This window comes from Propithecus coquereli, unplaced genomic scaffold (assembly GCF_000956105.1).
Source record: "Propithecus coquereli isolate 6110/MARCELLA unplaced genomic scaffold, Pcoq_1.0 Scaffold456, whole genome shotgun sequence".
In the NCBI taxonomy this organism is placed as follows: domain Eukaryota; kingdom Metazoa; phylum Chordata; class Mammalia; order Primates; family Indriidae; genus Propithecus; species Propithecus coquereli.
Window position 1 is genome coordinate 1087797 of NW_012150352.1, and position 12480 is coordinate 1100276.

The 12480-nt window shown below is 51.4% G+C and overlaps 1 protein-coding gene across 1 annotated transcript in view; it reads right to left on the reverse strand.

Annotated features, from left to right (window-relative positions):
• Positions 1–11755, reverse strand: part of DGCR8 (DGCR8 microprocessor complex subunit) — a 28289-nt gene extending 16534 nt beyond the window's left edge. The window contains exons 1-8 of the mRNA XM_012654972.1: positions 10759–11755; positions 10138–10297; positions 7565–7707; positions 7119–7401; positions 5718–5915; positions 5363–5464; positions 4489–4587; positions 2082–2164 (exon numbers count right to left, since the gene is read on the reverse strand). Coding sequence (XP_012510426.1) covers positions 2082–2164; positions 4489–4587; positions 5363–5464; positions 5718–5915; positions 7119–7401; positions 7565–7707; positions 10138–10297; positions 10759–11478 — 1788 coding nt within the window. The 5' untranslated portion in view covers positions 11479–11755. The remainder of the gene's footprint in view (positions 1–2081; positions 2165–4488; positions 4588–5362; positions 5465–5717; positions 5916–7118; positions 7402–7564; positions 7708–10137; positions 10298–10758) is intronic.
• Positions 11756–12480: the final 725 nt, after the last annotated feature.

Here is a 12480-nt window from a genome sequence, read left to right on the forward strand (position 1 = left end):
CCTCCCAAGTAGCTGGGACTACAGGCATGTGCCACCATGCCCGGCTAATTTTTTCTATATATTTTTAGTTGTCCAGCTAATTTCTTTCTATTTCTAATAGAGACAGGGTCTCGCTCTTGCTCAGGCTGGTCTCGAACTCCTGACCTCGAGTGATCCTCCCATCTCGGCCTCCTGGAGTGCTAGGAGAAAAGGAATACTTTCAATTCATTTTATGAAGCCAGTATTACGCTGATACCAACACTAGACGAAGATATCACAGGAAAACCACAGACCACTATTCCTTAGCACTATATATCCAAAAATCCTTAACAAAATACGAGCAAAACAAATCCATATAAAAATGATTATATGCAGCTGGGCATGGTGGCTCACACCTGTAATCCTGGCACTCGGGGAGGCCGAGGCGGATGGATCGTTTGAGCTCAGGAGTTTGAGACCAGCCTGAGCAAGAGCGAGGCCCCGTCTCTACTAAAAATACAAAGAAATTAGCTGGACAACTAAAAAAATATATAGAAAAAATTAGCCGGGCGTGGTGGTGCATGGCTGTAGTCCCAGCTACTTGGGAGGCTGAGGCAGGAGGATCACTTGAGCCCAGGAGTTCGAGGTTGCTGTGAGCTAGGCTGACGCCACGGCACTCTAGCCTGGGCAAAAGAGTGAGACTCTGTCTCAAAAAAAAAAAAATGATTACATGCCATGATCAAGTGGCATTTATCCCAGGAAAGTAAGGTTGGTTTAACATTCAAAAAGCAATATAATACACCATATTAGTAAAATAAAAAACAAGAAAACCACATGATCAGCTCAACTGAAGCAGAAAAAACATTTGGCAAAATCCAATGTCCATTCCTGGTAAAACTCTTAGCAAACCAGGAAAGAAGGAAATTTCCTCTCTCTGATAAAACCCATAGCTAAGACAGGACACTAAGTGAGGAAAGACAGTCACAAAGGACCACATATTGTATGATTCCATGTACATGAACTGTCCAGAACTGGCAACTATACAGAGACAACGCACGATAGTGGCTACTGGCGGTTGTGGAGGACTGGAAGTGACTGCTAATGAGTATGGGCGTGTCCTTGAGGAGTGACGAAATGTTCTAACATCAGGCAGCTGTGATGGCTGCACAACTTTGAGTACACAAAAATCCACTGAGTTGTATAGTTTAACAGGTCAAACTTTATGGCACATAAATTATCTCAATAAAACTATCATATAAAAGAACAAATCCTTCAGAATTTGAGAAGCCCTTGCTACAAATAAGCATAGAACCATATTTACTCAGAAAAGGTTTACAACTAGTTTTAAATGGTTCTTCATATAATTGACCCTTGAACAACATGGCCTTGAACTGCAAGAGTCCACTTATATGCAGATTTTTCTTCCGCCTCTGCCACCCCTGAGACAGCAAGACCAACCCCTCCTTTTTCTCCTCAGCCTACTCAGCCTGAAGACGATGAGGATAAAAAACCGCTGTGATGATCCACTTTGACTTAATCAATGGTAAATATATTTTCTTTTCCTTATGATTTCCTTAATAATATTTTCTTTTGTTTAGCTTACTTTATCGTAAGAACATAGTATACAATGCACGACATACAAAGCATGTGTTAATCAACTGTTTATGTTATCAGTAAGGCTTCTGGCCAACAGTAGACTATTAGTAGTTAAGATCTGGGGGAGTCAAATTATACGTGGATTTTCAACTACATGGCGGTTGGTACCCCTAACCCCTGCACTATTCAAGGGTAAACTGTATAAAGAACAATCTAAATCCTGTAGACTGTGCCTCAAAGGTTCATTCCCACCACACAGTTACATTTATGGCGCACATGCAAGGCTGCAAAACACAAGGGACAAAAATCTCCAACAAAAAGTACATTTTTTTCCCTGCCTGCACAAAGACAAGCAAGTTTCCTCTTTTATGAAATATGAACAGAATGACCTGGAGGCTGGAGGACTAAATCCTTGGCACAGAGCGTGGAGGGCACAAGCACAGCCCGCGGCCAGCCCCGGCTCACGCCAACAGAGTGGGTGGCTGCAGTGCAGCTGGAGCTCTAGTGGGCAGGTCCAGGACACTCACCTCAAGCTCTTCACTGTCCTTGGGCTTCTCCTCAGAGGTCTGTTTAACAAAGTCAGGGATGAGGATTTCCAGGGTGGCTCGGGCTACAGGGAAAAAAAAGCCTGAGGGTGAGGCCTGGGCATAGCCCTCCTCCCAGGGCTCAGGCAGACATGCCACTCAGCTGCAGAATGAGCTGTGCACTGGCTTCCATCCCACAGCTCAGGGGTCAAGTGAAAGCCCCGGGGAGTGGCAGCACTTCAGAGGCAGGGTCAGGAGAGCACAGAGGGAAGAGCCCACCCTGAGGAAAGGAGATAGGGGGCAGGCTGCAGGAAGCCCACGAGCCACATGGAGAGCATGTGCTCTCTCAACCAGGGGTCCTGGAGCAGGTGGGAGGGGGAGGGGGAGCGGTGGTGTTCAAATCTGTGTTCTAGGGAATCCCTTGGGCGGTGTATAAGAAAACGGCTCAGTAGGCCCTGGACTGAGCAGGAAGGCCAGAGAGCAGGTGGCTGCAGGCATCCAGACCAGGCAGCAGTGGCAGGGCCTGCCACAGGCAGGGAGATACGGCCAGGACTGAGGGACACTCTAGAAAGTGTCTGCAGAGAAGAACACAGGGATAGAAAGCCCAGGGCTGAAAGCACAGGCACCACGTGAGCAGGGCTATCACGGCCACAGGGCTGGTGGCTCAGCTCAGTCTGACCCTGCAGAGCTCTAAGTGCTGCAGGAGATCCAAGGAGAGACGTTGACAGAGGGCAGCCGGTCTGGGCAGGGGAAGTGGATTGCAGCACGAGGGAAAGAGCGGGTGAGCCCGCAGAGGGAAGCTCCCCGGGGCCTCTCCATCCCTGTGCCAGGCCCCGCCCCACAGGTAATTGGCTCAAAACCTTGCTAACACCCAGTTTGTTGAGCCGAAAAAGTCTTTCAGGCAGAATCTAAGACAGAGTCCTTCCTAGTGACTAGGGAGAAGTGTGCACACCCAGGACAGTGGCGCAGAGGGAAGGACAGGCAGTAACTACAACGCAGAAGGCTCCCAACCGTCCTCAGCATCTGCCATCAAAAGGAAGTAACACCAAGGGACACTCTGATTCCCATGAGCAAAAAACACTGCACTGTCCCTGAGACCTAGTGTGACCAGGATACAACTGACACACTTCCTGCTTTGAGACCTGCTCTGGGAGACACAGCAATGGTAGCAACCCCAAGAATCGACCTGAGGGTGCGACAGCCTAGCGTGTACCCAACACCACCCTGCAATGTGGCTCACACCTCAGAAGAGGCCAAATAACCCTGATGCTGGGGCAGAACAGTCTCCTGCAAAACACTGCTCGCTGTTACTAGTGCCAGCTGTTATCAGTATCCGCTGTTACTAGTGCCCGTTGTTACTAGTGCCCACTGTTACTAGTGCCCATTGTTACTAGTGCCAGCTGTTACTAGTGTCCGCTGTTACTAGTGCTGGCTATTACTAGCACCGGCTGTTACTAGCACCAGTTGTTACTAGCACTGGCTGTTACTAGTGCCCGATGTTATTACTGCCAGTTGTTACTAGTGCCCGCTGTTACTAGTGCCCGCTCTTACTAGTTGCCCGTTGTTACTAGTGCCCGCTGTTACTAGCGCCGGCTGTTACTAGCGCCTGATGTTATTACTGCCCGTTGTTACTAGTGCCCGCTGTTACTAGTGCCGGCTGTTACTAGTGCCCACTGTTACTAGTGCTGGCTGTTACTAGTGCCTGCTGTTACTAGTGCCGGCTGTTACTAGTGCCAGCTGTTACTAGTGCCCGCTGTTACTAGTGCCAGCTGTCACTAGTGCCAGCTGTCACTAGTGCCTGCTGTTACTAGTGCCGGCTGTTACTAGTCCCAGCACAAAAGCAAACAGGAAGGACATGGTCCAGACATAAGTTTTCAAGGAGATATGCTATGCTGTGAGCAATTGTGGTGACTCCCAAATCCGGAGTCTGAAGGACTCAGGACAGTCCACGCAAATGTTAAACCACTTGAGAATGCTGAAAGCATGCTGATCCGACTCTTCTCTCCTTGTGTGCCCACATTTGCTCAGTTTAAAAACAAACTCGTGCTATAGTGTGCACCCAACACAGCCCAGTTAGCGCTGAGCACACCCCCAAATCTGTGCGTGGCTGGGACAAGGAAGGGACATACCAGCCCAGGTGTCACTCAGCAGAGAGGGGCCTTCTACTTTTAAGTCTCACATTTCACTCTATTTGAGTTTTTTCCAAAGAGCATGTAATTTTAAAAATCAAAGTAGATGATTATATAAATAAAATGAATATGTCCCACCCACAACCCCACCTGTCACCACTGCTCAGCCCCGGCCTACCCACAGTGGGAGAAGCAGATGTGGCAGGGGCGTGTCCCTGAGACCCCCACCAAGTACATTACCAGGCACACGTGTCCCTGAGACACCCCAGCAGGCACATTACCAGCTTTATTCTTCGCAAGTTTTTTGCTGCTTGCAGTTCCAGATCCGTAAGTCACACCATCAATGGTCACTGAGGCACCAAAAGGCTCACTTGGGTTCTCTTAAAATTAAAATTACTTGTTTTAAAACACACTTGCCAAGACATCAAAAGCATGCGCACACACAGTCTGCCCACACTGACAGACAAGGAGGAGTCAGGAGCTGCCCTGCAGAGACCTGGGGGCTCCTGAGGCACGGAGGCGGGCCACAGGGCAGTCAGCAGCAGAGGGCACAGCCAGGTAATCAAGGGAAATGGGGGATGGTGGGGTGGGGAGCGGAGAGGAGCCAGGAGGCTGGGGGCAGAGCCTCCTGGGACAGGGACGAACGTCTATGAAAGACAGTCACAGGACTGGCAGAGCAGGAAGCACAAGATGTGGTTTGCCAAAGAAACACACCCAAATGATGAGTGACCCTCTGGGCTTTGGCTTCCAATGGGAAGACACACTGGTCTTCACAAAGGTGTGACGAGGATGCCCATGGGAGACGCAGCTGCAGGGAAGTGCAGGCCAAGGACCCTTCGGCCACCCAGGGGTACCAGGAGACCAGGGAAAGGACACGATAGTGGGGCAGCTGCTCACAAGGAGGCTCTGCGACAACACAGGGCAGGAGCCAGCGAGGCAGATGGGACAAACTGGAAAGGGAAAGCAGAACCATTCCCCTCGGGCAGGGCGCAGCTCCATGACAACAACAAAGCATGTCTGCAGCACACTCATCTCTGCCCTGTACACTCCTTCCATGCCGGCAGAATAGGGCTCACGGCCAGCTCCCACCTCCCCAGCCCTGACCGAGTGACCTGTGTGATTGTTTAGGACTGGAATGGGGAAGGTCAAACTTACCGCATTCAAAGAAATTATAAACAGGGCGGACCTTGAGGACTCGCTGCATGTACTCGTGCAGGATGCAGACCTCAGATTTCCCGTTGGGGTTAATGACAAATTCTGTGACAAGAAAGACCATCTCAGCAACAGTGAGAAGCACTGCTGCAAGCGCTCAGGGACCTGGCAGCGTCGCATTACTGAATCACTAACTAGGGCCCACCACCGGGCGCGTGGCAGACGCTGCATTTTTATCATGCGATAAACATGAGCTTTGAATGAAATGCAATTCACAGGACACACGCTCTAAACACATCAACTTAGAAATAATAGCATAACCCGTCTCTTGACATTAAAATCTGGAAGCCCGACTCACCTTTCTTTGTGGGTGCGTCTTGCACTGATAAAGTGATGAGCTTCTGATTGGCTGGCAAGATGGGCCTCTCAGACTCGGCCTGTTTCCGCTTCATTTCTCGGTTGAACTGCCGCCGCTCAGCCCAAGTCCTGAATTTTTTCACAGTAACTTGCTCAAAGTCAAAACGCTTCTCCAGGTAGTTCCGAAATTCCTCAAGATCTGTCCGGGATTACCAGAGAACCCAATTACTAAACTTCCAATGTAGGAGTCACGTCCCCGCAACCTAGTGCGGAGGACAGGGACAGGCCGCCCAGTAAACAGGCCACCTGACACCCATTCCCTTTTCCCATCCCTTCAAAGGGCAGCAAAAGCAAAGAATCAGGTCCCTCAGTCTGCCAGCACAGATCATTCTGGCAGGTCACTTATGGACAAATTTGTGGGATATCCTTTATTTGGAACAAAATCAAGAATATAAAAATGAAAAGAAAAAAAGGAAGCCAAAAAGAAAAAAAAAATCAGATGGCCTTCTGGACTTTCTCTCTGTAGGAAAACAAATGCCTGACTACCAGTAGCAACTCAGGCTCCCATGCACTGGTGGCCCCGCACCTCTCTGACCACCTTGCTTTCTTCCTCCGGCCACTTCCACACGCAGTAACAAACCAGCCAGCTCCCTGCCTGGTGGCCTCTCTGCGTGTCACATCTCTTCCCAGGCCATCTCCCTATCCTCAGCAACAGCTCCCACCCCAGCCAGCTCTCCTAGGGCACCTCGCACTCCAGAGCTACGGGATAGGCTGGGCAGCAATACAGACAACCAGAAACCCAGAACATGGAAAGTGCTCTTTGAGTGACCCAGCAGGTGGGCTGAAAGAGATTTGCCACCACTGAAGAGAGAGCTAAGACTCGAATGGGTAGAACTAAGCTAAAAGACGTGGAAGAGAGAATGAGAAACACCGGCACACATGCAAAAGCAACAGCAGCAATTAAGAGAGAACGGTCACAGAACAGTGACAGTTTCCCAACACTGAGTACATGCGTTGAACAGACTCACTCTGGGCTCATCAGGAAAAATCAAAACAATGCAACATGTGCAAATCCTACTGAAAAAACAAGGCTTCCAGAAAGATCATACAAGTGACCAGAGAGCCAAAGGCCCCTGGGCAGTGCTGGCAGCCATTTCCCCAAAGCAGCCGTAGCCGTGCAGCTCTGCAGAGCGCAGGCCAGGGGTCTGGGGAGCTGCACCAGGCGGGTTCTCGCGGGAGGAGGAAGACAGGCCTTCCCAGCCACATGAGAGGACAGGCACAGAACCTTCTTCACAGATACAGAGAGGAACTAGGGATGATGGCCTTTAGCAGGAGGAACGAGATCCCGGGAAGGGCATGGATGCAGCTGCACTCCCACAGACAGGTCCTTCAGGAAACTTACCAACTGATTCATCTTTGCACACCTCAACTTTGGCCTTCACCTGCCCCAGGGCCCCAGGGGCCGCCTCAGCCCCTAGCGGTTCCTTCTCATCCGGGGGCCCTAAGTCAGCGCCCATGGAGTCAGGATCATCCAGGGGGAACTCCAGCTCTGCAGATCGGGTCAGGGGCTTGACGGGGGACACTTCCCCACTGGGGGTGAGCTCGCTGTTTTGCTCCCGCTCCTCGTTGTCCTTCATTTTCTTATAATGAAGGCAAGGGATGCTACTCAGAGGAGGGTCGTGCTTCTGTGGACAGAAAATGCAACACAGATTACAAGGATGACCCCAAAAATCTGAAAATCTGATGGCTTTCACCAGCCTCTGTTTGGCTACAGTGCAATGTGTATACACGTGCAAGTTTTGGTCTGAGAACTTACAAGCCTAAAGTCACGACTGATGCCTCCCCTACCCGTATGCTTCCCGTTCCCAAGAAGTATGGCCTGGACCAGGTGACCACCCGAGACTCTCTGTGTAGATACACGGGGACTCCGGAGTTATGGAATGTCATGATCCACCCGTCGGGCAGCGGCTCCGTAGGTGGGCGGCCACGACCTGCACGGAAGATGAGAACATCCCACAATCACTTTAAAAACACTTAGAACTGTTGCCAGGGCACCTCCTGCAGGTGAAACTGCTCCCTGTTTGTGTACTTGTTTACCTGGGTCTTCCCAGAGAGCCTAATCTCCTGTCCGCCCTGCTCACTGCCATGCCCCCAGGGCCTAGGACAGCATGTGGCACAAGCTGGTCATGCAGTGTGTCAAACGAGCACATGAAGGAGCACAGAACAGGGCTGTGCTAGACAAAAGTCCTCTCCTGCCTGCTTGGCCACGGCCAGGGGCACTCCAGGGCTGAGTGAGCCTTGCTGATAAACTGCACGTCTGTCAGCGGCTGCTCCCAGTGAACAGGTGACAAGTCTTTACTGTAACTGAGCTACACACTTCTCACCAGCATACGAAACACTACTTGGAATTAATAAGTTTCTAAATGGGTTTTAAGACACCCTTCCCAAACCCTTCCAGGCAGTCACGAGCAAGAAGTTTAAGATTTATCAACCACTCAACACCTGCCTGACAGACCTATTGCTAGGAGGAGTGCAAGGCAAAGATTTAACTAAAACTAATTTTTTTATAGGTATTGGGAACAAATTAAAAATTTAGAAACAAAAGAAAAAAAAAAGCAAATGAAATCTAAAATAATATACGTGGAGAAAAAGGTTCCAGTGACTCTCAGGAAAGGAAGTGGCACCTCACGGCCGGGACCCAGCTGTAGCCTTAACCCTGGGCCTGGCACCTACACACAGACCTGTCAGGTGACAGCCCCAGGAAGGGAGTGACACAGGTCAGGGTACATGCACACAATGGGGTGCTCTCCCCAGGGTCTCTGCCAAAACGGAGCTGCCTCACTGCAGCCCTGGGCCAAGTAAGGAGAAGTGGCAAATGGAATACAGAGCCAAGCACAAGATGGGACACAGGTACGGCCAGGCTGCTCCTCTGTGACAGTGAGCGGACACAAAGTCAGCCCAGCCACCTGAAGAGCTCACACGCAACTATCTGTGTATGAGCACCCAGGTAGGCAGGCCAGGCCTGCTGCTGATGTGTGGGCTGCACGGAATGGACATGGGCTTCCCTGCCTGGAGTGGGCCTGCTGAAACCACAGAGGGGCAGGAGCCAGCCCTCCAGGCTCTGAGGCAGACTGCCCCTGCCTCTTCCAGAAGCTGCATCCCCGGGTTCATCCTGCCTGTCACCACCTATCCCCCCAGTCCTCCTGCTCAACTACATGGGCAGAAGCACATGACGCCTCGTGCTGCTGGCCGTCCTCTCAGCAGCCCAGGGAGAGGAGTCTTGTGTCATCCACCCCTTGCTTTCCTCCCAGTCGCACCTTGCCACCTTCTGTACCGTGGCCCTCAGACCAGGGTCTCACCTGTGTGCCTAGGTCCCTGTGTGTCTCTTCAGACCCTCTACTGAGCCCAACACCTCCACTGGGACACTAACAGGTGCCGCCAGGCCACCAAGCCCGACTCCTCCCACACCTGCACTGCATCAAAGACAGAGCCTCACGAAGCTACTCTGGGCGCCTTCCAACTGCTCCCCCCAAAATCAAAGTGCAAGTCCCACCGTCTGTACCTCCAAAGCACCTCCACCTCTGCCTGGGGAGCTTCCTCTGCCCACCGAAGTGCCACACTTTCAAACAAAAATCAGGTAATGCCCACCTGCTTCTGGTGGCTTCTGTGACACTTGGCGTAAAACAAAAACCTGGACCGCCACCTGCTACTTCACTGAGCACCCACCTCTGGTCTTGGCTCCCAGCACACACCAAGGGCCCCTCCTTGGGGTCTGCTCCTGATCCCTGAGAGTCCCCTCCCCATTCCTCTGCACAGTCTCCCCTTTAGATTTCACTTGCTTTTTTTTTTCTTTTGTTTCTAAATTTTTAATTTGTTCCCAATACCCCCTGCTCTGTGCTTTCCATGACACCTTCCAGGATCTGCACGTGGGCTGTGCGTCAGCAGGCCTCCTGAATCCCAAATCCGGTCTATTTTGTCCTTAGACATGACTGTCCTGTCCCGAAACACATGCCTCTACCCAGCCCACTGCCTGGCACCAGAGAGCTTTCAAAGCATTTTTTTTAAGAGACAGGGTCTTGCTCTGTTGCCCAGGTTAGAGTGCAGTGGCACCATCATAGTTCACTGCAGTCTCCAGCACCTGGGCTCAAGTGGTCCTCCTGCCTCAGCCTCCAGAGTAGCTAGGACTACAGGCACACACTACCATGCTTGGCTGATTTTTATTTTATGTAGAGACAGGGTCTTGCTGTATTGCTGAGGCTGGTCTCAAACTCCTGACCTCAAGCAATCCTCCTGCCTCAGCCTCTCAAAGTGCTGGGAGTATAAGCGTGAGCCACTGTGCCCAGCCAAAGCATCTTTCCTAAGGAAGCAACTGCCTTTCTCCTGCCCTGGAAGTGCACACTGCTCGTGTGCCGCCAACTCACTTTTAAGCACTGTCTTAATCTTGGTCATCATAGGCTGCACGCTTGTCTCTCCGTCAGAGGGATGGTCGCTGTCTCCTCCGTATTTCTCCTCTGTTCGCCTCTTTTTGGGAGCACAAAGGCCTTCTTCCAACAGAGCATCCACATCATTGTCAAAGTCATCCTGCAAAACATGCTGTTCAGACACCACGGCCCCGGAGCCTAAGTTCCTGCACAATGGGCAAACCCAGCCGTGTTCACCAGAACAGACACAGAGAGAGGTGCACTCAAGGGGGCCTAGGTGTGCCTTTGGGGCGTGTGGTCATCTGAAAAACAAACAGGATGAGGCCGAAAGCTGATGCCAACACACCTGGTCCAGGTGTACACACCACCAAGGAGCGCTTCTCAGCAGCACCTGCCAACTCAGGCTGGATAAAGGGTTCAAGGCCAACCCATCGGCCAAACGTTTCATTAACAAAACTTTAAAAATCCAGACTCCTTACATCTTTCTCTTCTCCACATTAACGTTATCCCACCTCAAAAGGCATTTCATTTTTTAAATTTCCCTGCTTTTAAAAGATGCTGCAATTCCCAAACCCCTTTGGGATTGCTAAGAGCCCACCAAAGGAGGGGTCGCCAACATACCTCATAGGAGAAATTCAAGGCCTCTTCGTCCACTCTGTCTCTTTGAACGATTGCTTTAGCCGTGAACCCGCCTGCTCCTTCTTCATCTAGCTCCAAATTGTCAGTAAAATCTTCTAACTCATCGAGCACTGCATACTCCACTCTCTTTTCCTGATCCAGCTCATTCTCCTCATCCTTCTTATCCGCACTCTCACCCCCTATGCCTACCCCATTACCAACACTCCCGCCGAAGGGACAAGCATGCACGTCCCCACTGACAGGGCTAAGGAGCAGACCACACTCTGCCCGCGTGTCGCGCTCCGCTCCTGTGTACAGCACCTTCCTGTCCTTACTCCTGCAGCTCTCAGTAAAGCTCACGCTAATCTTTACATCCTTAAGCAACTTAAGGTCAGGGGAGAACTTCCGGACCGCAGGTGCGTGCCGGGCGGTGCGCGGGCTGTGGCCACTACAGTTCGGGTCTATGAGGAGGCGGCCCTTAGAGAAGGATCCTTTGGAGAGAAGAGAAGCTCCGTAGAAGTTGAAGGGGTCCTCAGCAGGGGGTTCGGACTGTCCATCACCACCAGAGCCAACGTCCATTACCTCTGCACCACTGGACGTTTGCAGGGGAGGTGGTGGAGACTGCTCACGGGGCAGCGCTTGGAAGGGGCGAGCTCGGCTCTCCATCACCGCTTCTCCTGCGGGCCCACACGGGAGCAGAGAGGGGCTCTCATCTGTCTCCATATTAAAAGCGCTTAAGACTACTTTAAAAGACCAGAGTTTTACAAGCCCTCACATAAATCTACACAGCTAACATGCACAAGTCCGCCGAAACCCGGGCGCGTCCTGCCGCGCTGTGTGCTGGCGGCTTAGTCAAGCTGGCCACATTGCTCTTTTCATTAATGTAGACAGCTTTTAGAACCACTGCCTCAATTATTGGAAATCACAATGCACTCAGCTTAAGTGACTGGCGACTAAGCGAGTCTGTCTTCATGCCGGAGTGGCACCTTTCTTCTTCCACCTGCAAAGAAATTTAAAAGTATCATCACAAAATGACAGAAACCTTCGACTTCCCGGGTACCAAGTCAAAGTCAAGCGCCATTAACAGCGTAGTAAAGAGATTGAAATGACATGCCTAAGAGAACCTTTCAGGGATCAGAACAAACTAGCCTTACTTTCTTCTTTCAGAACCTAAATTATAATTTAAGTCCAAAGTTTAATATTTTATTAACTGTGCGCTTTAATTCCTACTTCAGGAGCACAAAAATAATATAATCTTAAGGCTCAAAAAGGATAAAAAATTTATACTAAACTGCACCACAGCACTCCCCTACCTCAGTCTACAGGTAAACAAGAGCGGTGCAGGCACCTTTCTGGAACACCCATAAGGCATGTGGCCTCCCTCAGGCCTTCAGAGCACAACAATCCACTCACCTGCAAGGGCGGGGTCAGTCAGAGGGCGAGCACCAGGCCCTCAGCTCAGCTCTGCGGCACTAGGGCCTCAGAGGCATGGCCAGGCGCCCCGCTACCCAGGCCCCAGGGCTCTCCTGGGCCCACAAGGTGGCACGTGGACGGGGAGAGTGATGCAGCGTGCTGAGGTCACCAGAGGTGGCGGCATAGTTGTTCCCGGTAGAGGAGAGGGGTGGGTGGCTGTGGGGAAGGGAGTCTGCCAGGGTTTTGGAGAGAGCTACAGAAGACAGCTGCAGCCAAGGCACAGAGAGTCCTGGGTGCCACCTGCAGCCTGGC